Here is a 25185-nt window from a genome sequence, read left to right as displayed (position 1 = left end):
GGGTCCCACCCCAGTTAAGGCGGCTCGGGTACATCCCAGCTGTCTGGACTGATCCTGGTACGTACTGGGAAAGGAAAATTAGGTTCTTACCTTTGCTAATTTTCATTCCAGTAGTACCATGGATCAGTCCAGACGCCCGCCCTTGGTGCTTCTGGGAGTCCGCTCGTAGTCTGTCGTTTTCATTGCAGTTTCTGTCTTGTGTCGGTCGCCTCAGTGTCATGGGGCCGGTTGCTATTTTATAGCGTTCTTGTTGTACACTTGTGGTGTCCTGTTTGTTGTTTCTGGTTTTTTTACCTGTTTCAAGGACGTGGCTACTTGATCTGGTCACTGTTTTTTAAAAAAAAAAAAAAAAAAAAAAATTTTTGTGGAAGGACTTTGTGTGTAGTGCTTCTGCTTTGATATCACATATACTGAAGGACCGCAGGAGGCACACCAGTATATCTAGGGGGTGCTTTCAGTTTTCTCTCTGACTCCATCTGCTGGAGGGGAGGCATAACCCAGCTGTCTGGACTGATCCATGGTACTACTGGAATGAAAATTAGCAAAGGTAAGAACCTAATTTTCCTCTGGAGGATGTGGTAAAGGCAGCGAGTATAGTTTTGTTTGAAAAAGGTTTAGACAAATTTCTGGAGGAGAAGTTGTAGTGGGTTCTGGAATAAGATATGTCTTGTAGTTTGGATAACACAAACAAACTAAGAAAATAACACTGTGTTATGTGAAACAATGAAAAGCTATATTTTCTGTATAATACATGTAGAAAACCAAACCCTTATGAGAACGCTTGGGAAAAAGCAAACAAATATACAATAACGAAGACTTAAGTCTTTTTTTTTTTTTTTTTTTTTTGTCTCTCTCTCTCTGCTCAGCTATGATCAGCAGTTTTATCCATTCCACCTTGCATCTGTATATTATGTACTTGGTTGGAGCATGCTCAGAAAGGGATCTCTTTCTACTAACTTTCCTGAAATATTGCCAAGCTACTGAAGATAAAAGCTTACTGCGTGTGTTCTCTAAAGATGATAGTCTTCTTGTCTTTGTCCACTGCCTCTAATCACCATATTGTCTAGACATTCTTTCTCACATGAGTAAGACTACTAGTTTTTCACTTTCTCTAAACCTAACACATTCTATAAAACACCCCAAAATAATAACCAGCAATCAGCATATATATCTCTAAAGTCATGTTTCATGTAACAAGTAATCACAACTGTTAAAAGAATGTGTGTGCCCCAAAAGCTACAAATGTGTCTATAAAGTTGCCAAATGTTTCAGCTTTCATCTTTTTTGCAAACTATTTATGCTGGGCTTAACTCTTAATCTGCTAGTGGCTTCAAGTAAGTGATGCTCTTATGCTTTTAATTAAATTCTGTTTCTATTTTGTGCTCAGTATCTGTCTGCTCGTGACCTTGAAGCTTGCAGACTTCAAGTTAGAGGCAGGGAGGGCTAGCAGGGGGGGGGGGGGGAGGAGAGCAGGGAGAAAGCAGGAGTCACCTACAGCCCATAAGCCTGTAGTTTCTTTAAGCAGTACTGTGTATCTGTTATCTGTTCTAGCAAAAATATTCATCCAACAAGCTATGAGTTGACCTTAAACATAATAATGGAGTAAGTTATACTTTCTGTCTTTAATATCCTACTTCTTCATTCTCACCATCTTAACTACCTCATACTAGAAGAGAAAAAGGGGGACTGAAAGAGAACTATATTTTCTCTCTCATATGGAACTAAATTAACTCGTTATGCTTCTTTTACAACCTAATAAAGAAGTCCATAAAATGTTATTAACCAGATAGATTGGGGAAAGTCGCTATTTATCCCTGGTTGTTAGCAGCATGGGATCTATCTACTGTTTGGGATCCTGCCAGGTACTTTTGACCTGAATTGGCCACTGTTGAAAATGGTGCTGGGTTTGATGCACCCTCTGTCTGACCCAGTATGATAATTCTTATATTCTAATCTGATCTTCAGGTTCCCTTCCAAATTTCCTGTCACTGAATTGTTTGACAATAGGTATTTCCAGCTGGGCTGGAGAAGTCATATACAGGGGCTTCATACCCAAGGCCCTTGGTCTGTCCAGGAAAGGGTATATACCAAGGAGTTCATTATACCTTATTGACCAAGACAAATCTTGGTTCCCTGTACGTACCCATATCAGTCCAGACTCCTGAGTTTTGCTTCCCTTCCCAGCAGATGGAGATAGAGAAAGTTTGCTGACACTGCCACATAACCTGGTGTGCCAGCTGCAGTCCCTTAGTACTTCTCTATCTCAGCAGATGGTAGATGTGCAAAACCTACAGTCTGGAAACTGAAAAACAAAAAAGATATAGAAAGTTTAAAGAAGATTTCCTCCCAGGAGGTTGGCAGGTCCTGGTGGGGCCATCCCTCCTGATACTGAGATGGATGAGCAGTGGGTTGGGGACCCTTTTAGAGCTTGGTGCCAGTTCCCTCTCCCCCAGGAGGATTTTGTGGAGTCTGCCCTTCTTCTGTCAGTGTTGTCCTGGGGTGCAGATCCGGGCAGCAGCCTTACAGGGGCTCCGCGGCAGTGGCTCTCGTGGTGATTTATTTTTTTTCTGCTAAAGTCCTTTAGGCAGCTGCCTGCACTTGCGATTGGGCAGGCTTTAGACATGCCATGTAGCGGCGTCCGGGAAGCAGCGAGAGCCTGGAAGGCTCACAAGCAATTCTACTGCAGCAGCAGGCCCCTTTCCGATTATTGCAGGGAACGGTGGCCATTTTGTCTTTCCTCATGACTCCTTCTGAAGCTGTGGGGGGAGGGAGGGGGATCTCCTTCTTCAGCTGTCCCCGGCTGATCAGAGCCTCGTGGAGGGCCAGGGGTCTCAGTCAGGGGAGGATGAGGACCTCCTGGGGGAGGATTCTGATGATCCTGCAGCTTTTTCATCGGCTTTTTGTTTTATTGCTGCACAAAGCGTGCTTGGCCAGGAAAGCCAAGGAGCGTGAGGGGTCATTGGGCTCTTGGCCGAGGAAGAGATCCAGAGTTTCGCAGAATAATGCTGTGACAAGGATTCAGCGAGTCCTTGGTAAGTCTACTCAGAAGTGGCAGACGAGGCCTCAGAGGATTCTGAGGACAGAAATCCTTCAGCAGACAACCCTTCTGAGACAGAGCCTTCTCCAGATGGTCAGGATTCTGAGGAAGGGCTGGGACAAGCCCCAGCTGTGGAGGGGGATGATCCTAAGATGGTTCATCTTTTCCACTGGGAAGAGCTATGGCTGCTGATCCTCTGTCCTTACGGAGCTGGGGATTAAATTTCCGCGAGAAGAATCTGATCAGGAGGAGGTGGATCTCAGTCATAGATGGCTTAAGAGGTCCAGCAAAGCTTTCCCCTTCCATAATTCAGTCAGGAAGTTAGTGGTCAGGGAGTGGGATACTCCGGAGACTGGCTTAAAGGTTCACAGAGCGATGAATAAGTTATATCCATTATCAGAGGACACGCTTGAGCTGTTAAGACTTCCAAAGTTGGATTCCTCATGTTCTGCGGTCTCCAAGAAGACTATTCCGGTGGCCAGTTCTGCAGCGTTAAAAGATATGAAGGACAGGAAGCTGGAAGTCCATCTCAAAAAGATTTTTGAGGTGTCTGCCCTAGGCATTTGCGCTGCGGTTTGCAGCAGTTTTATGCTTGCGATGTCTGCTTCAGGGGCTGAGCGGCTAGAGGTGATGGTGGCCTATGGAGCAGATGCATTATATGACCTCATCTGGACTTCCTCCAGAACCATGATGTCAGCGGCCAGGAGACTCCTTTGGTACGAAACTGGTCGGTGGACGTTTGGTCAAGTCTCAGGTAGGAGTGTTACCTTTTAAAGGAAAACTACTTTTTGGAGAAGACTTGGAAGAGCTCATGAAACATCTAGGGGGAAAAAAGGGCATAGATTGGTGGAGGATAAGCCGAAAGCGGGAAAAGGATCCTTTCCTACACGTTCTCACTTTAGGGTGAATAGACATTTTCTGTAGAGTAGGGCTTTGGGTGGAGCCCACAGGCAAGGTACTGGGGGACAGCAGTCCTGGAACCAGTCCTTTCGAGGTCGAAAGCCAAACAGAGATGGTTCCGTCAGGGTGCCGGTGGAGCCAAGTCAATGAAGCGAGACCCGTTCACTCCTTGGTGCCAGCGATAGGGGGTCAGTTGACTCTTTTAACGAGAAGTAGGCCAAGATCACGACGGACCGGTGGGTCTTAAGTGTGATAAGAGAAGGTTACGTTTTAGAATTTGCTCGTCCACTAAAGGACTTGTTCATGGTCTTCCCTTGTGCTTCCATTGCAAAAAGGCAGGTGGTACAGGAAACCATTACCTTCTTACAGATGCTGGGAGCTATTCTCGTTCCCACAGAGGAGTGGGGGATGGGAAGGTAGTCCATTTATTTTGTGGTTCCAAAAAAAAGAGGAGGCCTATCTGATATTGGAGCTAAAAAAGGTAAATGTGGCTCTCAAAGTTCCTCGTTTTCGAACGGAGACTCTGTGGTAAGTCATGGCAGTGGTACACAAATGGGAGTTCTTGGCTTCTCTGGATTTGACCGAGGCATACTTGCACATGGTGAACTGTCTGATCATTTATTGATTTATTTATTTATTTATTATTTTTATATACCACGGTTCCTGTATGAGATACAGATCACCTCAGTTTACAGTAAACTTCGCTCAAAGGCAGTACATGGAACAGTGGTTCCTGAGGCTCGTGAGCCTTGTGACACACTTTCAATTTTGCGCCCTTCCATTTGGATTGGCGACTGCTACAAGGACATTCACCAAGGTGATGGTTGTGGTGGCAGCGGCTCTCAGAAAGGAGGGCATTCTAGTTCATCCGTATCTGGACGATTGGTTTATTCAGGTGAAGTCAGAGGTCCTTTGCAGGCAGGCAGTAGAGTTGGTGCTACAGTGGTTGAGATCTCTAGGTTGGGTACTGAATCTGTCCTAAAGTCATCTTTCCTCTACTCAGGTGTTGGAGTTGCTGGAGGTACGTTTCGACACCAAGGTTGGGAAGGTGTTTCTCACCAGGGAGTGCATTTGCAAGTTGCAGAGGCAAATTCACAATTTGTTAGAGAGTGCATTACCCAGGATCTGGGATTACTTGCAGGTTCTCTGTTTCATGGCTTCAACTTTGGAGCTGGTGCCTTGGGTGTTTTCTCGCATGAGGCCTCTGCAGTTGGCGTAGCTCTCCCTGTGAAATCCGTTGTCAGAGCAGTTTCATCTGCCGCTACCTCTTACGGAGGTAGCCAGTTCCAGTCTCTCGTGGTGGCTTGGATGGGACCTCTTAGGTTGCAGAGTGGACTTAGAGATTCTGAATTGGATACAAGTTACCACTGATGCCAATCTCTCCAGTTGGGGAACTGTATATCAAACTCAGTCGGCGCAGGGCGCGTTGTGGTCTATCAATCGGTTAGAGACAAAAGCGATGAGGTTCGCATTGCATGTTTTCTACCTCTCTTGCGCAGTTGACCAGTAAGGATTTTGTTGGACAGTGCAACAACTGTGGCTTATATCAATTGACAAGGTGGTACCAAGAGTCGGGTGGAAGCCCAGGAGTTAGTTTGCTGGACGGAGCAGCATCTGACTGTATTGGCGGCATCTTACATAACCGGGATAGACAACGTACAGGTGGATTTTCTCAGTCGTCAACAGCTGGATCTCAGGGAGTGGGAGTTATCCGGAGGAAGCAATGCGTCTTATATGTTGCAAATGGGACAGACCCCACATGGACTTGATGGCAACTCGGCAAAATGCCAAGGCACTGCACTTCTTCAGTTGCAGAAGGGAACACGGAGCAGAAAGAGTCAATGCCTTGGTGCTGCCATGGCCGCAAAGTGTTCTCCTGTACGTATTTCTGCCATGGCCACAGGTGGGCAAAGTGTTATGGCGAATAGAAATTCACTCGGGAGAGGTGATTCTAGTGGCGCCAGAGTGGCCTCTGTGGCCGTGGTTTGCAGATCTGGTCAACCTAGTAGTGGACATGCTGTTGCGTCTCACCCATCTACTAAACCTTCTATCCCATGGTCCCATATTTTCAAATCAGGAGGCTCGCTTCTGTTTCATGGCTGGGTTTTTGAGAAGAAGCGTTTAAGGTGGAAAGGGTATTTGGAGGATGTTATTTCCACTCTGCAAGCTAGGAAGACTTCAACATCCTTAGCCTATGTGAGGGTCTCGAGAGTTTTTGAGAATTGGTGTGCAGAGCCAGGGTGTTGATCTACTCAAGTATCCATGGTTCACATTTTGACCTTACAACAAGGGTTGGTGAAAGATTTGGCCTTTAACTCCCTCAGTGTTCAGGTTGTGGCTTTGGGCTGTCTTTGAGGCAAGGTGCAGGGAGCAGCCTTAGCTGCATATCCTGATGTGGTGCGTTTTCTCCGAGGGGTGGGAGGGGGGGAGCATTTATTTTATTTTATTTAATCTGTGGGGACAATCTTAACGGTGTACAATGTTATAACAATAAACATTATAGTTGCAAAATAAAAATGATGAAAAGAGTAAAAGAATAAATAAACAAGAGGCATACAAAGTAAAAAGCATATAAAATGAAAATAAAAGATGACTAAAAGCATACAAAGTAGAAACAAGCAAAAAACTATCTCAATTATATGTTGTGAGTATGCCATGGCTGATAAAAGAATTTAAGAGTTGTAAGTTTTCCACATCTTTGTAAAGGCCTTAAGATCTTTTTGCAATTGTAGTTTGTGCATGGTGGTTGCAGATTCCACATTGTTGGTCCTGCTATAGAAAAGGCTTTCTCCATGACTTCTGAAAGATGGGCAGATCTAATTGAAGGGACTATTAATAGCCCTTTATTAGCTGTTCTCAAGTTTCTTTCTGGGGTGTGTAAATGAAGTTGAGCATTGAGCCATTCTGTGTTGTCACTGTATATAGATTTGTGGATTAAACATAAAATTTTGTAATCAATACGGAAATTGATTGATTGGTAACCAGTGAAGATTGATTAAAGTAGGTGTTATGTGATCAAATTTTTTTCCACCTCAGAGAACACTTGCAGTGGCATTCTGAAGTAACTGCAAGGGTCTAATACTGATTGAGGGTAGACCAAATAACATAGCATTGCAATAATCAATTGTAGAGAATATTAAAGTTTGAAGAACTGTTCTAAAATCATTAAAATCTAATAAAGGTTTCAACTTTTAGAACATGGAGTTTATAAAAACCATCTTTAATTTTGTGGTTTGTTAGCTTTTAGTTTTAATTCGTGATCAATAATCACTCCTAAGTCTCTTACTTGGGGAACCGAATTAATATGCATAAAATTTGTTTTAAAATTGAATAGTACTTTTCCTGGTCAGTAGCATAATTTCTGTTTTTTGATGGTTTAGAATCAATTTCATGTATGATAATTGTTTGACTGTGAATAAGTAAGCTTCAAGAATTTTGAGAGTTTCAGAAAGAGAGTTTTTAATGGGAACTAAAAGTTGTACATCGTCTGCATAAATAAAGTGAGTGATTTCTAGACCTGTTAATAGTTTTACAGAGCGGCAAAAGGTAAATATTAAAGAGGGTTGCCGATAATGATCTTGAGGAACTCCAGATTCAATTTTTATGTTTTGGGAATAATTATTTATTTTTACTTGGGATGAGTGGTCAAAACAAAAGATTTGAACCAGGAGAGGACCGAACCGGTGCAGAAGTTGTCTTCTCTAGAGCTTTAACTTGGTCCTCAAGGGCATGTGTGAGGCTCCATTCGAGCCTCTTAGGAGGGCAACTATGAAGGATCTCACCTTAAAGGTAGATTTCCTGGTGGCAGTTTGTTCTGCTACTAAGGATTTTGGAAATTCAGGGTCTATCATGTAGGGATCCCTTTTTGAGAATTACGGATTCCGGTGTTTCATTGCATACGGTTCCTTCCTTTCTTCTGAAAGTGGTGTTATTTCACTTGAGTCAATTGGTAGAACTGCTGGCCTTTCCAAACCTGGATGCAGCAACACCTCACACGAGGTAGTTAAGACTTTTGGATGTAAAGCGGGCGTTGTTGTGATATCTCAAGGTCATTAATAGCTTCCGGATGTCAGATCATCTTTTTGTGCATGGTGGTTGAAAGAAGCGATAGGTTTGGCATACATTTGTCAAGGTCATTCTATCCCTGAGGGATTAAGGACTCACTCTACTCTTACAGGCAGCATCCTGGGCCGAATATCAAGCATCACCACAAGAGATTTGTAGGGCGGCTTCTTGGAAGTTGTTGCACACTTTCGCCAGGCATTATTGTTTGGATGTCCAGGTCCCAGAAGCCATGGGCTTTGAAAGTGTACTTTGAGTGGGACTCTCACAGTCCCAGCAAACTTTGGTACATCCCAGGAGTCTGCACTGATCTTGGTACATACAGGGAAAGGAAAATTGGTTCTTACCTGCTAATTTTTATTCCTGTAGTACCACAGATCAGTCCATAGTCCCACCCAGTTGAGGTGGGGGAGAATTGGCGAGTCCGCTCGATCTATTCTTATAAATAGGCTGAAAAATGGCACAGGTTTTGTGTGGTTTCTCACATTTGTGAAGGTCGCTTGTAGTTATGTTCTGCGGTTTCTTAGCTTGGGTACAGGTCAATACTGAGGGACTGCAGGTGGCACACCAGGTTATGTGGCAGTGTCAGCAAAACTTTCTCTGTCTCCATCTGATGGCAGGGAGGCAAAACCCACGAGTCTGGACTGATTTGTGGTATTACAGGAACAAAAATTAGCAGGTAAGAACCAATTTTCCTTTTCTACGTCTTTGGAACTAGTCATCAGGAATCCAGTCAGGTTGAGAAATTCCCTAAAGCAGATTCATGGGAGCACGGTTTAATCTCAACATCAAGTCTCTGGCCCTAACAGTCTGGATTTTGAGAAGGAGATAGATAGTTCTTAGGAATTTCTGGTGAAGTCCTGGCTTCTAGAAAGGAATTCACTAGAAAATCTTATGGATTTAAATGAAGGTGGTTTGCTATCTGGTGTGAAGGCAAGGTCTTAGACTCCCTTCACTTGCCTCATACAAAACTGCTTGAATATCTTCTACATTTTTCAGTTTGGCCGTTAAACCAACTCTGTTAGAGTATGTTTGCTCCATCCTCCCATCCTGTTTCCAACAGTGGCCAATCCAGGCCATAAGAACCTGGCTGGACCGAGGAAGAGGTCCTCTGGAACATCAACCGCCTGGAAGCCTGGGCAGTCAGATTGGCATGACTGAAATTCAGCCACAGAGTCCAGGGGCAAGCAGTGCATGTAATGTTGACAACGCATGACAGTCACCTACTGCCAGAGTGGAACCAAGGGAAGCAAGTGTTACAGGAGATAGATCTCCTTATAAAATGGGCAGAAATACATCTACACATGATCTCAGCTTCATACATCGCAGGAAAAGACAATGTCAGAGCAGACTTTCTAAGCAGGATCCAGGAGAGTGGGCATACAGCAACTCTTTTTTCGGCCAGGTTTGAACGAGAGCGTCGATCCCCAGGGACCACTGATCTCTTCTGCAACTGAAGAATCGGGGAACCTTCACACTGTGAGATGCAGCCAGCAGGTCGATGGACGGTAGACCAAAGCCTTTCAGCTGATAGTAGATCACTGGGGTCTACCGTCCTGGCTGAAAAAAGAGTTGCTGTACGCCTTCCCTCCATGGCCCCTGTTGGGCAGCGTCATTCGCAGAATCGAGCGCCACAGGGGATTAGTCCTACTAGTAGCTCCAGATTGGTCCAGGCGTCCGTGGTATATGACATGTGTAGACTCCTGATGGAGACCACCCTGTGCCTCCCACTGCACAGGGACCTGCTTCACGAGGATCTGACTCAATTCTGTTTTTCGGTCTGGCCCTTGAGAGGGCTTGCCTGATGAAGCAAGAATATTCTGCAACGGTAATTGCCACCTTACTCCGTGTTTGTAAGTTCTCTACGTCTCTAGCGTATGTGCGGGTCTGGAGAGTATTTGAGGTCTGGTGCAAGGAACGTGGTGCCCCCTCCCCCTCGGGTTGTCAAAATCCCACTAATTCTGGAATTTTTTCAGGACGGCTTGAATAAAAGTTTGACCCTTAACTCTTTGAAGGTCCATGTAGCGGCTCTCTCCTGTTTCAGGGGTGAGGTGAGCGGAACCCACCTGTCAGCTCATCTGGACGTGGCCCGTTTTCTGAAAGGGGTGGAGTACTTCGGCCACCCCTATGGTGGCCAGTTCCCTTGTGGAATCTTAATCTAGTATTAAAAGATTTTTGGCAGGGCCCTCCTTTCGGCCGCTGTGTAGTCTTTCCTTGCGTTTATTAACCTTGAAAACTGTGTCCTGGTGGTTATATGCTTGGCATGTCACATCTCTGAACTACAGGCATTGTGTGTCGGGAACCTTTCCTCCGGATGACTCAAGAAGCATTACGGCTTCCTACTATTCCATCTTTCTTGCCCAGGGTAGTCTTGGAGTTTCATTTGAATCAGTCCATTTCGTTTCCATCCCTGTTTGCACCACTGGAGCATTATTTTGACAATTTTAGGATTAAAAATGGCAGATTTTACTCTAGGATGGGATTTGTGTAATCCATGACTGAGGAGCTTAACCTTGGATGCCCTTAATATTTGTACATATTGTTTTGCTTATCTTGACAATTTTGCAAAAACCTTACTTAAGTGATAGCTGAACTTTCCCACCCCTTTTTAGTCCAATTCCTCAATCGTTGCCAACCACAGTGATAATGCACTTTTAGCTCCGTGGCACGTGGAGTGACGGTATATAAAACATTTAAATAAATAAGGACGCAGAAGAATACCGCCTTCTCCGTCATTTGAATGTCAGTAGACTTTTGGTGTGGTATTTGAAAGTTTCAGAACCGGTCCGTAAGACAGACCGCTTGTTTATCATTCATGGTGGAAGGAAGCAGAGTGAACCAGCTTCGCGGGCTACCACAGCTTGTTAGATTAAGGAGGTGGTCATGGGAGCCTATGTGGAGGCAAGAAAGCCAATACCTTCTCAGGTTACAGCTCATTCCACTAAGGCTCAGGCAGTCTCATGGGTGGAAGCTAGACTGCTACCTCACATCGATATCTGCTGAGCGGCAACGTGGTCCTCCTTGCCACACCTTCTCCAGGTTCTATCGCCTAGACTTACAGGCCCGAGAGGATTAAGCCTTTATAAGGGTGGTGTTAACCAGACTGCGGGCAGCTTCTCGCCCCAATCGGGAGTAGCATTTGTACATCCCATTTGTCCTGACACCATCTGGCAACATGCTAGGAAATAGAGAAATTACTTACCTGATAATTTCGTTTTCCTTAGTGTAGACAGATGGTCTCAGCATCGCACCCATGGCTGCCCAAGAACGGTGCCAAGGATTCGCCCGTGGAGTGGATATCGATTCCAAGAGATTACGGGTAAGCCATCATTCAGTCCATAGATCAGGGTATCTGTATTCTTACTGGAGTTCAGTGTTTATGACTGGTTGAGTACAGTTATGGTTATCCATTTTTAATCATATTTTAAATCAAGTTTTTTCAATAGTATGTCCACAGTGGCTTTTGAAGAGAATACTGAAGGGCTGAGGTCACTGCAGAGGTGTATCTAGGGGGGACGTCAGCTTTGAAATCTGACTCCGTCTCCATCTGCTGGCAGGGGAGCATAACCCATGGGTCCTGAGTCCATTTGTCTACAGCAAAAAAAATAAATAAATAAAAAATGAAATTATCAAGTAAGTAATTTCTCCATTATTGTGTGGGGACAGGATGTAGCATGGCATTTGATGGTTATGTTTTGTGGATACTTATCTTATTGTCTGGTTCTGGTTTCAGACCCTGGAAAATGTGGAGAAGACTGAAGGAAGTCTTACTGACAGGGACTTGATGCAGATTATCTGGAGCCTTGCAAAAGCCGGATACCCTCAGTATGTTCAGGACATTGTAAATCACCTGAAATATGACAGGGGATATATACCCGGTAAGGTTTTTGATGTTGCCCAAAATTGGGTTACTTTTATTTTACAAAGCATTGTACAGTTGTTAGGCCCAGGAAAGATTTGTCTGCTGCAACTATGTCACAGCATCTGGGTCTGTTTGCTTATTTTAAACAAGTCAATTAAGAGACCAAGTGTGCAAAGCTCTGATATCTTTTGAAAGTTCATGTGCAGCATCATCTTTGGATGCTACCTTTTTTATATGAGAGCAAAATAAATGCCTTGTAGACAACTCAGTAAAGTCTGTGAGACTGTCTTTCTGTCTTATTCATTTATTCCATTAGCATCTTTAAAAATGAATCTTAAAGCCTTTAATAAAAATATCATATTGAAGGTTTTAGCGCTTTTCATGACACATAAAAAGTGTTTATGGGCTGGTTTAATCTCTGGTGACATAGCTTCCATTAAACTTCCGCCATTGAGCCCAACTTTTGGGGGAAGGTCCATCATGGCCCAACACATCATGATATTGAAATGCATGGTTTTTACTTCCTTCCTTGTTTGTTTATTAAAAGTAATAGTAGCATAGAGTTCTAGTGGCCTTGAAGAAAGCTGGAGTCTTTGTGGGCTGTGACAACTTTTAAAGGTCAAATCATCATCACATCCCAGCTGAAGCCATTTATTAAAATAAAAATTGTCAGTCTTCTAATGAATAAGTAAGATCTTGATGTAAGGAACTAAATGACTTTTCTCATGAAAACCAATAATAGGTCCAGCAGTTATGTTTGTATCTGCAAATTTTTAAAAAATTTTCTTTGCTAATAAGAAACTTCACTCATGGAGAAAGATACACAGGACTTAACCTGTCACAGCTCAGTGGTTATGATTAGTTTATTTATAGCCCACTTATACGGTAGCCCTAGGCAGCTCCCTAAACCACATACACAGTAAAAGAATAAAACAAAATACATAACACATACCTTATAAAACAGAAATGGTTAACCCATGATCATACCAATTAAAATAATATAGGAGAAAAGCATAGCTAAAAAAAATCTGAACAGGTACATTTACAACAGGGTTTTATTTATCTCATTTCACTGCATATTTCTCTAGAAAATGTCTTCCTGTGTGAGGAAGCATAGCTATAAGGAAACAGGCACAATACATTGCTCAGCAAAGAGTGGGCCAATCTCATATTGGTTACTATGGCTAAAAAAAAACCTCTCATTGGTGGATGTTTGATCATCTTTCACATTGGTTTCATGTAGACTGGAACAGTCACTTTCCCTTTGGTTATGTAGATATTTAAACCACGCACTGGTGAATATTCCATTCTCTTTCCCCATTGGTCACTTTTGACTAGTGGAACCATTCATTGGTAGATAAGCAAATACAGAAATGACTGACTTAGCTTTTAGGTTAAGGCTGGTTTCTTGTGCAAGGTTTTAGCTAATTTTTTCTTATTTGGGAATTTCTTCCCAAGTTTAGCTTCTCAGGGATTTGACGGTGTATTAAGTTCATGAGCAATGTGATGCATCCATTTTGATGGCTGGGCGACAACTCAAACATCTGATCACATATTGTGCGCAGGAAATTTCTTCTCATCTTAATTTATACTTTGAATCTTAGGGCCCTATTAACCAAGCACTTTTCCCATAGACACAAATGGAAGGCATCCTTTAGTAAATAGGCTCCTTAATTTGTTGTTATTCTGTTAACAGTGATTGTAATTCTTAGTTGTTTTTAGGACCTCACTCTGAGTACTTTGTAGTGAAGCGTGTCATAAGGTTTGCTAGCAACAGTAACATGGAATAGACTTAGTTTTTGGGCACCTGCCAGGTTCTTATGGCCTGGATTGGCCACTGTTGGAAACAGGACACCGGGCTCGATGGACCCTTGGTCTGACCCAGTATGGCATGCGCTTATGTTCTTATGTAATAAATAAATAGTAGTAGTCTAAATAATTAATTTTCCACTTGAATTATACTTTGCACATTCTTGTAACTTGTGTGTACTTAGAAAACTATTTTTATTAGTTTTGTTACCGTCTAACCATGAATTTAGCTTTAGAGGAGAGAGATTAGTGTCTTATTGTTGGCACTGAGTCTTGTATTCCATACTTCCTTAAGAGTGCCATTAGATGCACACATTCACTGCCACATTGCCCTATTTATTTATTTATTTATTTTTATTTATTTAAGTTTTTTTATATACCAACATTCAAGACAGTAGTCCCATCATGCTGGTTCACAAGAAACAGGGGTGCAATAAACTTTACAATTTGAACAATGGTGCAGAAAAGCAGTTACATGTAACAGGGAATCAATAACTAGGAGTAAGAAGTTGCTGTTTATAAATACTTGCTGTTTATAAATACTGTTTATAAATACTTCACTACTGTTTATACTGTTTATACTGTTTATAAATACTTCACTAAGCTTTGATTTCCTCTTGCTTCATTTTATCAGCATGTTTGTCCATTCTATGATACTCTTCTGAACCTTTTTCTGTCTCTCCAGATGCTATGAACCTGTGTCTGAGTCTGAAGACTCAAGGTTTTGAAGAGACAGCCTTTCAGATTTTGAAATCGTTTCCTTTGTCGTCACCCGACAGCTTGAACGGAGATGCTTCTCAGCATGGCAACTTCTTCCTTCGGCACTGTGTAAATATGAATACGGTACGTGGGATTCCCCTCATCCGTAGGGCTGCGCCGCTATTGCTGGTGGGGAGTTTGGTGATGAGAGAGAGAAAACTGGGCGATGGTGGAAAAAGTGAAGATGCCAAACTTAAATACAGAGAGCTCCATGTTCAAAGTCTGTCTGGGCACCTTTTTTGAATTACCCAGACAAAAAAAAAAAACAAGACTGGAAATTCACCTTCCTACTTTGTACCTGGACAGAACGGAGTCAGATAAAAAGGTCGTGATGGGGGAGTTCTGAGGGTGTGGCTAAACCGTGCTAACATTTGGCACTACCCAGCTAAAGCTAATGGAGTGAGGCTGGACAGCAAAATGGCTACCCTAAAATTACTTGCGTAACTTTAGCTGGGCATATTCAGTGGAGCACTTACTTGAGTATGTTTCACTGAATTTCTGGATACAGTTACTTAGGTAACCTTCTTGTTCACCAGTCTGCCGCATATCAGCCTTAGACATTTTTTTTAAGGAGGAGTTTGGGAACCCTTTAACGGTTCAAGGACTGGAGGCACTTCTCCTCTGAGGTACATCCTCAGCATTGCCTGTTGGCCAGAGGGCCAGCATAGAGGCAGATGGCTTCCCTCCTTTCCTGGGCCTCAGCACGCCACTTCTGCATTGTGCCCAAACCTGGATATCCCAAGCTTTAGTTTGCAGGGCCAGCCCCCCCTAGTGCAGCATTTGATACACCTGTCTTCTGCATTGTACATGGAAAGAAAGGTCAGTAAACAAAGCTATTGAAAGGGATACTACTTTATTGGGCTAAATACATTTCTTGACTGTACATGAAACCTTTGCAAGAAGTAAAAAAAAAAAAAAAAAGAAAATACTGTTCAAACTAATGTTGCACTTCTGTTTCATTCTTTTAGCCACCAAGCAAGTTAAAACAGTTCTGCGATGAATTAAAGTCTTCAAATTTGCATACCTCACCACTGCAGTTCACCTTGCATTGTGCTTTGGATACAAATAAAGCCGGTACTTTTTTTTTTCCCTTTAATCCACAAGATTACCTGTATACCTCTGTATGAGACAAGTATAACTTTGTGTGACTAAATCCCTTTCTGGACCTTTTTCAGCCTTGGCGTTGGATCTTATGAAGATGATGAAGGAGGAAGGGCTGCCTGTCAGAACACACTACTTCTGGCCGTTGCTCGCTGCCTATCAGAAGGAGAGAAACCTTGAAGGTTAATTAATATCTATCTTGGTTGCATAAGAGCATTCCACGTCACATGCAGAAAGGGAATAATACTTTTAGCCTTTCTTCTGGTTGTCCCAAACACAACTGACTAGAGATCTTTTAAATCTAGTTAGAATGTAGATATGCCCTCAGAGGAGCGTTACAGGCTACCTTATGATAACTTAGAAGATAAATTCTCTTATTTACCAATATATGTAGCTTGTTTTATTGCAGGCCAAAAAAAGAGCTTTTTATCTCTGCCATCTTTTAAAGGTCTGGCTTTCTGGTTTTGTTTTTTTTTTTTTTAGAGAGTTGTATTTGTTGAAAAGTAAAACTGGGGATTACAGTGACTACAGTGCACATTTTGGTTCGTACCTGCCCAGAAGGAGCCCAGCTCGATGTTTCACATTGCCTAGAGCTGTGCCGCTGTGTTATTGTAGTAGAACTTTCCTAAGCCTTATGAAGTGTGGGGGTTTCTTTAACTGCTAATGACGACTATTAAATAGATGGAATTTTATTTCAGCCTTGAAGATAAATATATATGTACTTTTTTTTTTTTAAGTTTCTGTTCACTGATGGATTAAATGGGAGTTTTAGTTACAATAATGAGAAAAGCAGGAAAACTTCTATTGCCAAATGAGTGATCATGACCTGACAGCATGCTGATTGAGGAGGAGAAGTGCTTAGTCTTATGGCTCCTTAAGTAGGTTTAAGTATTTAACACACTTCCCCCCCCCCTTCTTGTTACACTAGGGATGTCTGGAAGATATGAATAGGAATTGAACAAATAATAAATTGTAAAGTACAGTATCTAATTCCTCAGTTTGAGTTGCTGGTAATTCAGAAAGAGTAATCTTATAAAAAGATGCTTTTAACAGAAGTACTTTCCCCTTGGGGAAACAAAAAACTGTCTTTTTCTTCTTCTCTTGCAGTATAATGTGCTCTGGAATGAGATGCAGAGTTGTTAGTGTGACACCGGGTGACAAACAAAGTGCACAAACAACCCCAAAAAGTGCTTTTAGCAGGCTCTTCATATCGCAATTTTATTTTAAATATACAGCTGCATCAGGGCTCAGAGGAAATGCTGAAACAAGTATTCCCTAATTGTCCCTGGCTATAAAAATCTCTAAAGCCTTTTAAAGGAACCTTTGTGAAAACAATATGTTGCTTTTATTAACTCTTTGGGTGTCCACACTGGAGCTCAGCACTGGTTGCTTGGCTGCCTGGTTTCTCTTATTGCAGAAGTCATAATTTTCAGGACAGCATAAAACCATTCCAAGCTACTCAGACCTGATAAAATGGGGTTAACCTCATGGTTTGGGTTACTTTTAAAATACCTAGCACTTCTTTTTCCCAGCCGCATTAAACAAGCATTTACACTGCTTGTTTGGGTTCAGAAGTTTGCATTTCACCTACCGTGACATTTCAGCAAATTACAGTAGTTTCATTGGAAACATGTCTTCATCTGCATGGTGGGGAAATGAATTTGGAGCTGTTGCCTTGGCTGCATTCAAGTTGACTTCTAGGGCAGCAGATTGCGAGTCCTGGTTGTGACTTTTGTGTGTTCCATCATTTCAACATTGTAGAAATGCTGACAAGTTGCTCATATGCTTCTAGACTGCAGTATGTTGATCTTGGCATCAACCTAACTAATTCTCAATAAATTAGTAGGAAAAATAACTTTTAAAATTGGTTTACGGAGACTTTCCGTTTCGGACACAGAAAAGTATTAGAGAATTTGATTAAACAATTTAAGTGCTATTCATTCAGAAGTGTTTCATGAAATCTAACAGCTCTCAATTACACCTAGTTCACTGACAAGCACAGCTGTTCTGAAATTCTAGGTTTATCTAAGCGTATGGTAGCTGAGAAACCTAGAATGTTTTCTTGCTAAGATAAGGTTTGATGTGACTCACTACAGTTACGCTGATTTTCTGCATTTTATTTTCCTTGTCCCACTGAAAAAAATGGTGATCTCTGTTCTAGAGAAGGTAATGCTTTAATACAGTGATCACCAGAATTTGGACCAGATTCCACAAGTGGGGTCCTGAAAGATTTCCTGATGGCTGACAGGATAAAACTCTACTGCAATCACTAAATGGAGAAATGCCGAAAGTACAAGACAAGATCACAGTGTATAAATGATTTGAAATGGAACACTTCAAATGTATAGAGCTAAGGCTGTGAGCTTCAGACCTTGATGTAGCATTTATTTGGAGACAGGTAGTATCTGAACAGTAAGTCCACACTGTAAAAGCTTGGAATCCACTATTGTGCGTGCAAGCCCTCACAAAGATAGTAAATTGTAGGTTTGGACAGTATCACAGATGGTATGCGATTCCTTTGCTGTGATGACAAATTCAGTAGTGGAGCCTGTTTAAATCTAGTGGCACACCAGATGCATTTTTTTTTTAAATAATACAACAGTTTGTTATGAGCTTTTAACAATAGATCTTCCATTGTAACAGTTCCCCCCCCCCTCCCCCCCAATATCTTTATTTTGGAATGATCAAGTAGTAACAAACAAAACGCAATAGAAGTAACACATTCCAGCATTTACAATTTCTTATTTCCCCCTCCCCCTCCCCCCCACCACCAAACACCTTTAGTTAGCGGGGACACAAGAATCATAAATGCAATACACTACGTTGTGTAAAGTCACGGAAAATTTCATAAAAACAAAAACTGATAAATTGAAAAAGTAAAAAGGAAATTGACAGTAGTCCAAAACATCCCAAAGGAATGTGATGGGTAACTGCAAGGTCCATATCAAAGGCTCAGTAACTGAAAAATATGAGCATTCCAGGAACTACTTCATTGGAAAAGCAGCTTGAATATTATCAGAGAGAGATTTAAACAAGAAGGACCAAGTATCCTTGAAGCACAATTTCTTCTTCTGGGAAGGTTTACAAAACATAGTCCCATATTCCTTTAGAATTTGGTCCGTCATGTCTGTTTTCTAGAGCATCAGTGTAGGGGGTGGTCACTTGGATCCAGAATAATAAAACGCATCTATTCACAATTAACATGTTTTCAACATAAACATTGTACACCTTAAATTCCGTACAATCCTCCCCTTTATCATACCCCAAAAGACAAAAAGAGCAAGACCATTTTCTCGATACCTTCTCACTCACCTCCTCCCAAAATTGTTGGATAGAAGGGCATTAATGTGAAATAATGTAGCCTGGATAGTCCCACATTTCAGACATGCACTTGTTTGCGTGAAGCCTGATTTAAACGCTTGATGGCGAGAGAGAATAGTCCTATGAAAAATTTTCAATTGTAGTTTATACATATTAACACTAATTGAAACTTTGTGGATTAAAGCATGGCAATTTTGCATAATGTGTTCATCTAACTTCACTCCTAAGTCCCTTTGTCATACAGCCTCAAAATCTTTAAAAATCGCAAATTTTTGGCTTTGTTATAAAAAAAAACAAACAAAAATTTATAACTATGGGAAAGGGGGGCCCTATGATTCTTAAATAGTTGACTAAAAGCAGTAAAAGTGAGATTATTCAGGTCTCCTTAGCTTGGGACAAAACCTTAGTTCAATATGCCTTTATCTGACTACAGAGAAGAAAATGGTTTCTTCTAAAACCTAACTGTCCCTGACATATCTAAAGGAGAGCAAGCGACTTGTACTTTTATCTACAAACTCTGATAACTTCAAGATATCTCTGTAATGATGCTTATGATCCGTTGGCAATACATTAAAAGGGAATTGTGGATTGCCATTTAATGGTAAAAAGTAAGAGACCGTAGAGGCCAATGACACATTTCTCCTCAGTAAAAACCAACTATGTCTCATTAAGTTCTCTAACCCCAAGAGCATGAGCCTTTCCCACAATTCCTCTCTATCCACGTGTAGAAGACACATGGGGCTGAGAGGAGCACAAATTGCTCTTTCCATATTGAAATCCATGAAATCTGACTGCTTGAATAACCAATTTCCCAGTTATCACAAATTTTCTGCGTGACTATACAGTTTGAAATTTGGGATGCACAAACTTCACTTCAGTTTCAGAGCCATCAAAGTGCTATACAGAAGTCTTGCTTTCTTCCCAGCCCAGAAAATTGTAGTAAAGATCCTCTGTATAAAATGGACTGGGAGCATCTGCAGTAAATATAACAACTTTAGAGTTAAGACCGTCTTCACGAAAGCAATGCAGCCCTGCAACGTTAGGGGAAACTTACTCCCAGCTTTCTAGTTCTTTCTAATTGCGCACTCAGAGGTGGTTTATTAATAGAATAAAATTTTGCTGGATCCCTATGGATTAACAATCCCAGATACTTTATCCGATCTCCTGCCCATTTGATCGGAAAATTCTCCCACTTGTCTCTTAACGTATTAGAGACATCCAGGGCTTCCATTTTATCAAGATTTAACTTGAAACCTGAAAATGTTTGGTACTCCGGAAAGAAATTTGTGAAGCTGCTAGCAGTGAAGTTCTTGCTTTGGATAACAATAAAAGAATGTCATCTGCAAATTGAGTTTAACTGAACCTGACCCATCCCAACTCTCATTTCAATATCAGCAGACCATAATTTGGAAACTAGTTGTTCAATTGCTAAAATATATAGCAGTAGGGATAGGAGACAGCCCTGTTGTGACCCTCTAAATAAAGAAAGGATTAGACAATTGACCATTTATCAAAATCCTAGCAGATAGGTTAATATATAACAATTTATGTAAACAAATATTTTCCCATGAAATGCAAAATTTTTCAGTACTGTAAAAAGGAAGGGCCAGGAAAGCCTTTTTCGGCGTCACAGCTTACTACTAGGGGAAACTGTAAAGCTTTAAAAAGACAAGGTCACCAGTGATGCCCACAATTTACGGATATTAGCTGTTGACCTTCTCCCGTGTACAAATCCCACTCGATCTTTGGAGATTAACTTTGGCATGAGCAATGTTAAGCGGTTTGCTAAAATCTTCATATACAACTTGAAATCCAACTTCAGAAGAGAAATTGAATGGTATGAAAAGGGGCACTGACTATCCCTATCTTGTTTGCCAGTACTACTATGATGGCCTTCCTCATCACATCAGACACACATAGCCCCCTCAGTGTTTCAGGAACTTCATCCACTAATGATTTATAAAAAAAAAAAAAACAACAACCCATCAGGCCCTGGCGCTTTTAGGGCTGGTAGCATTTTGATTACCATAACGATCTCTTGGTTTTCAATAGGTTTATTCAACTTTGTAAGTTATTTGTCATTCACTTTAGGCCCTATAAAATCTGCCATAAAATTTTGCGTTCTTTCTTTGTCAGCCTATGGTGTAGCATATAAATCTTTCTAGTATTCTAGAAATATATTTGCTGTTTCCTCAGTGGAGAATTGCAAATCCCCCCCCCCCCCAACCAATGACTTTTAATTGCACTTATGAATTTAGCTTATTCCTGAACCCTTAACACATTAGCCAGTAAACATCCCAGCTTGTTTCCATATTGAAAAAATGTATATCTCACATATTGTAAAGAGGTATGGGCTTGCCTATGCAGTAAACTATTCAGTGCCATTTGGATAGCTCTAAATTCCTCATGTGCCTTCTCAGTGGAGTTCCTAATCCGATTTTGCTTACACAGTTGAAGTTGCTTCTCCAAATGGAGAATGTCAGAATTCAATTGTTTCCTCATATATTGTACAAAACTATGTTCCCTCTTAACATAGACTTAGCGGACTCCCAGGACAAAATCCGGGAATCCAAATGCTGACTATTGAAGAACACAAACTCTCTCCATTTTGTTTTTTAAAAAAAGGAGGAACATCAGGATCATTCATCAGATCTGGGGGCATTCTCCATTGAGCTGGGCCCTTCCTATCTTCTGCAAAACCAACTTGCATAAGACTGGGCAATGATCTGAAATAACTAAGTCTTTTATAGTTATTTTGTGTATCCTAGATAATGTTCAAACATCAAAATGTAGTCTTTTCGTGTTGTGTGCCCTCGCAATATGTGTGAAGTCTTTCTCTCCAGGGTACAGCACTCTCCACAAATCAATCACCTTTAGATGATTACACAAAAAATTAAACCCCTTCTGTTCACTCGTAGGTAAAGTACGCAGACTTGGCTGACTATCCAAAAAGGGGTTCACCACACAATTTGTCACCTCTCATTATTATGGGATAAGTTCCCAACTCTGCTATGTTAGAAAGCAGATTAGCAAAAAAGTTATGATTATACTTATTTGGTGCATAAGTTGATACCAGGATAGTGAGATGTCCCATAAGCTCCTTCAGCAATATAACAAAGCTTCCCATTGGGTCTATTTTACTCTTAACCAATTTGAAAGAGACAGTTTTATTAAATAAAATTGCTGCCCCACAACTCTGTTTTACCTTGCTCTGAGTAAACTTGGGAGACCCATCTCCTTTTCAGCTTTTTCTGTTCAATATTAGTAAGATGAGTTTCTTGCATAAAAACCATTTTTGCTTTCAATTGATTTAAATGACTGAGCAATTTTTCTCTTTTGATTGAAAGTCCCTAAACCCACCACATTCCAAGTTATCACATTAAGCAACATTCTTACTTATATATACAGTAAAGCTGTGTTAAAAGGATGCTATAATATCAATAAAGTAAAGCTAAAAAATCTGTGAGATAATATCTAGAGAATAGAGGCAGCAGGGACATGATGGAGATGTTCAAATGCCTCAGAAGTGTAACTTATGTGAAAAAGTAAACCTTTTTCACTGGTAAGGAAGTGCTAGAACCAGATGTCAAGTTACAATGCTCAAAGGAGCTAGACTCGGGAGTAATAGCGGAAAATATTTCTTCATAGAAAGGGTGATGGTTGCATGGAATGGCTTTCCAGGTAAGGTGGTGGTGGCAAAAACAGTAATATAATTTGTGAAAGCATGGGATAAGCATAGAGGATATATATTTGCGAAGACGTTAAGGGAAATATAAATATCAACTGGGGTCTGTGGCATTGTATTAGGAAATAAACTGGGAAGACTAGATGGGCTTTATGGTCCTTAGCAAGCTGTTAGATTCTAGGTATCTGACTACTAATCATGTATATTTTATTTTGAGCAGTATGACCCTTAATTGCCTTCAGTTTCTTGAACGTTTCCTGAGAAGAAAATGTAGATTTTATTTGGGACCCACTCAAGAGCCAAAACAGAATGAAAGAACACATCACTTGCGTCAAAACTATAGCACTATAAATATTGTAGTATTGGGCATTGCTCTGATTTTTAAATGTCAATGCAATAGCAACACCATTGTTGCTAAATGTTAAAAATGACAGTGACTCCGGGTCTCTTTACTGTATTCCTGGTAGAATATTCTGAATTGTACTTCATGTGTAAGCCAGTGCACAGCTCAGAAATCACCCCGGTGAGATGGTCTAGGCATAGCAATCCTGTGGCATTATTGCTGTGCTCAGTAGAGTGAAGATGCTAGGCCCTCTACCTCAAGGTTTCACACTATACTTGATGTGTGCCCAGTTTCTCTGAGGCTTCCTAGCATCTTTTGTCAGTGTTCCAGTCCCTGATTCTTCCTAATCCCTGCAATAAAATGTTAAGTATCAAAATCTGAATTCAGCCATGCACACTGGGATTAGTCTAGAATTCTTTTACTGGAATGACCATTGTCTTAAGGCAGGAAGAGTTTTTACATTGCAGTATCAAATTCCAAAGAAGCTGGCCCAGTCTCTGGGTTTTATGGCTGGAAGGAAGGGGTGAGGGGTTTGGTGGTTGGTTGTTTTTTTTTTTTAATGCTCTGGAAGGAATGGCTTTAAAAATAACTCTCTTGTCTCATGTAACTAGGGGTTTGTCACATTTAAAAAGTTCTAAAGTATCTAGCTTGCACTAGTTTTCTTGAGTCATGATCTTGATCATGGATAATCTCCATAATGAAGAAGAAAAGGAATGTGTAGTGGTAGATGATCACTTATTAGTGAGCTTATTAATTTTGCAATAAGCAGAATCCTGAAAACATGTTATACTGAAATTATATTAGATAATCATCTTTGCTAAAGGACATTATAGCTGTCAAGAATCTCAAAGTAAAAGCACTCTTGGCCTAAAAGCGAGCTAGAGTATGCTATACACAGCCTTTTGCTGCTGCTATAGTCTGAATTCTGCTTCATTTTTGGAAGACTCTTCGGTTCTCCCATTGGGTTGGTTCCTAGGTCCCTTTCCTGCTATTAACACCTTGCAACTCATATAATAGAACTGACCTGTCAAGCTTTGAAGAGTTTCCAAGAAAATTTTATCCTGATTATTTTTTGTTTGCAGTCTTTTTAGATTCTTGGTCCAGCATTGGACAGTCTTTTGTTTAAGGCAAACCTGAGCAGATGATGCGAATTTAATGTAGTGTGATTTGCCTGCTTGTATTATTAAGTGCTGAAAGGGGATTCACATTTGATTACTTGCACCATTGTGCATTGCATAAAATATTCATGGAATGCCACTGTTTTATAGGTGGCACTAGAGGGCAAAGACAAGGAAGTTTGGTAAACTTTGTTTTAAAAGTAAGAAATTGAAGATGCATGTTGAAAATAACAGCATATGTCATGTGATACTGGTATTCCGCAGCACTTGACAAAGTACGGTACTTGGATAAGCTTCTCTGACAGAAGAAGTAATCCGAAGAAAATTAACCTAGGCTCATGCTGTGGAGCCATATTTTAAAGACCTTGTGTGTATAGAGAAAAAAGCTGATTGCATAGTCCCAAAATGATATACTACATCCCATATCAAAATTGATTATAACATGGCACATTGATCTTAAACCAAATTTGTCAAGATGTTTTGTAAATATGCAAGCTAAGGATAATTGTTTCATGTTCTGTTATAACACTGATTGCACTGTAATTGTAATGTGAGTTTGTATATAAATGTATGGTTCCTTCGCTAGGGGTTTGAACTTGTTTCATACCCCTCTTATTTTGGGCATCATTTGCAATAGTGACATTAATGATGTTGGCAGAATTTTAGCCCAAAACCACAAAGCTTCTCATGTGGAATCTGGCAGAAATGTTACCTGCTGGCCCAAGCTGTGTACTCAACTGATTTGATGAGGGGAATGATTTTTGAACTCTGGTGCCAGTTCTGAGGTTGGAGGGTAAAGATTCACTTTGTTAAGAGTTGTGTCTCTTAGGTGCCAGAGGAATGGGTCATCAAAGGAAAATTGGGTTCTTGTGCCACATTGCGCTATAACAGAGCTAGCGGATGGCATTTGGCATGCTTTCGACTCATGCTGTTCTAAAATTGTCCCCTGTTTGTACCTTGGATCAGTCCAAACAAGTGGGTTTATGCATCTTTACCAGCAGATGGAGGCAGAAAACAAAACTTTGAGGCATTACTACATAACCGAGAGTGCCACCTGCAGTCCCTCAGTATTTCTCGGTCTCCAACAGATGGTAGAGGTGCAAACCTGCAGTCTGGAGTTCTAAAAAGATATGATTTGAATAAGAAGAGGATTCGGCTCCCCGATGTGTTGGGTTCCTTAGAGGACCA

General features: G+C 41.1%; 1 protein-coding gene across 1 annotated transcript in view; it reads left to right on the top strand.

Moving 5' to 3' along the window:
• LRPPRC (leucine rich pentatricopeptide repeat containing) overlaps window positions 1–25185 on the top strand; it is a 312777-nt gene that overhangs the window by 50952 nt on the left and 236640 nt on the right. The window contains 4 exon segments of the mRNA XM_029593332.1: window positions 11733–11877; window positions 14356–14513; window positions 15398–15503; window positions 15605–15712. Coding sequence (XP_029449192.1) covers window positions 11733–11877; window positions 14356–14513; window positions 15398–15503; window positions 15605–15712 — 517 coding nt within the window.

This window comes from Rhinatrema bivittatum, chromosome 3 (assembly GCF_901001135.1).
Source record: "Rhinatrema bivittatum chromosome 3, aRhiBiv1.1, whole genome shotgun sequence".
Lineage (NCBI taxonomy): Eukaryota > Metazoa > Chordata > Amphibia > Gymnophiona > Rhinatrematidae > Rhinatrema > Rhinatrema bivittatum.
The sequence above is the reverse complement of the archived record's forward strand: the minus strand, read 5'-3'. Positions and strand labels throughout refer to the sequence as shown.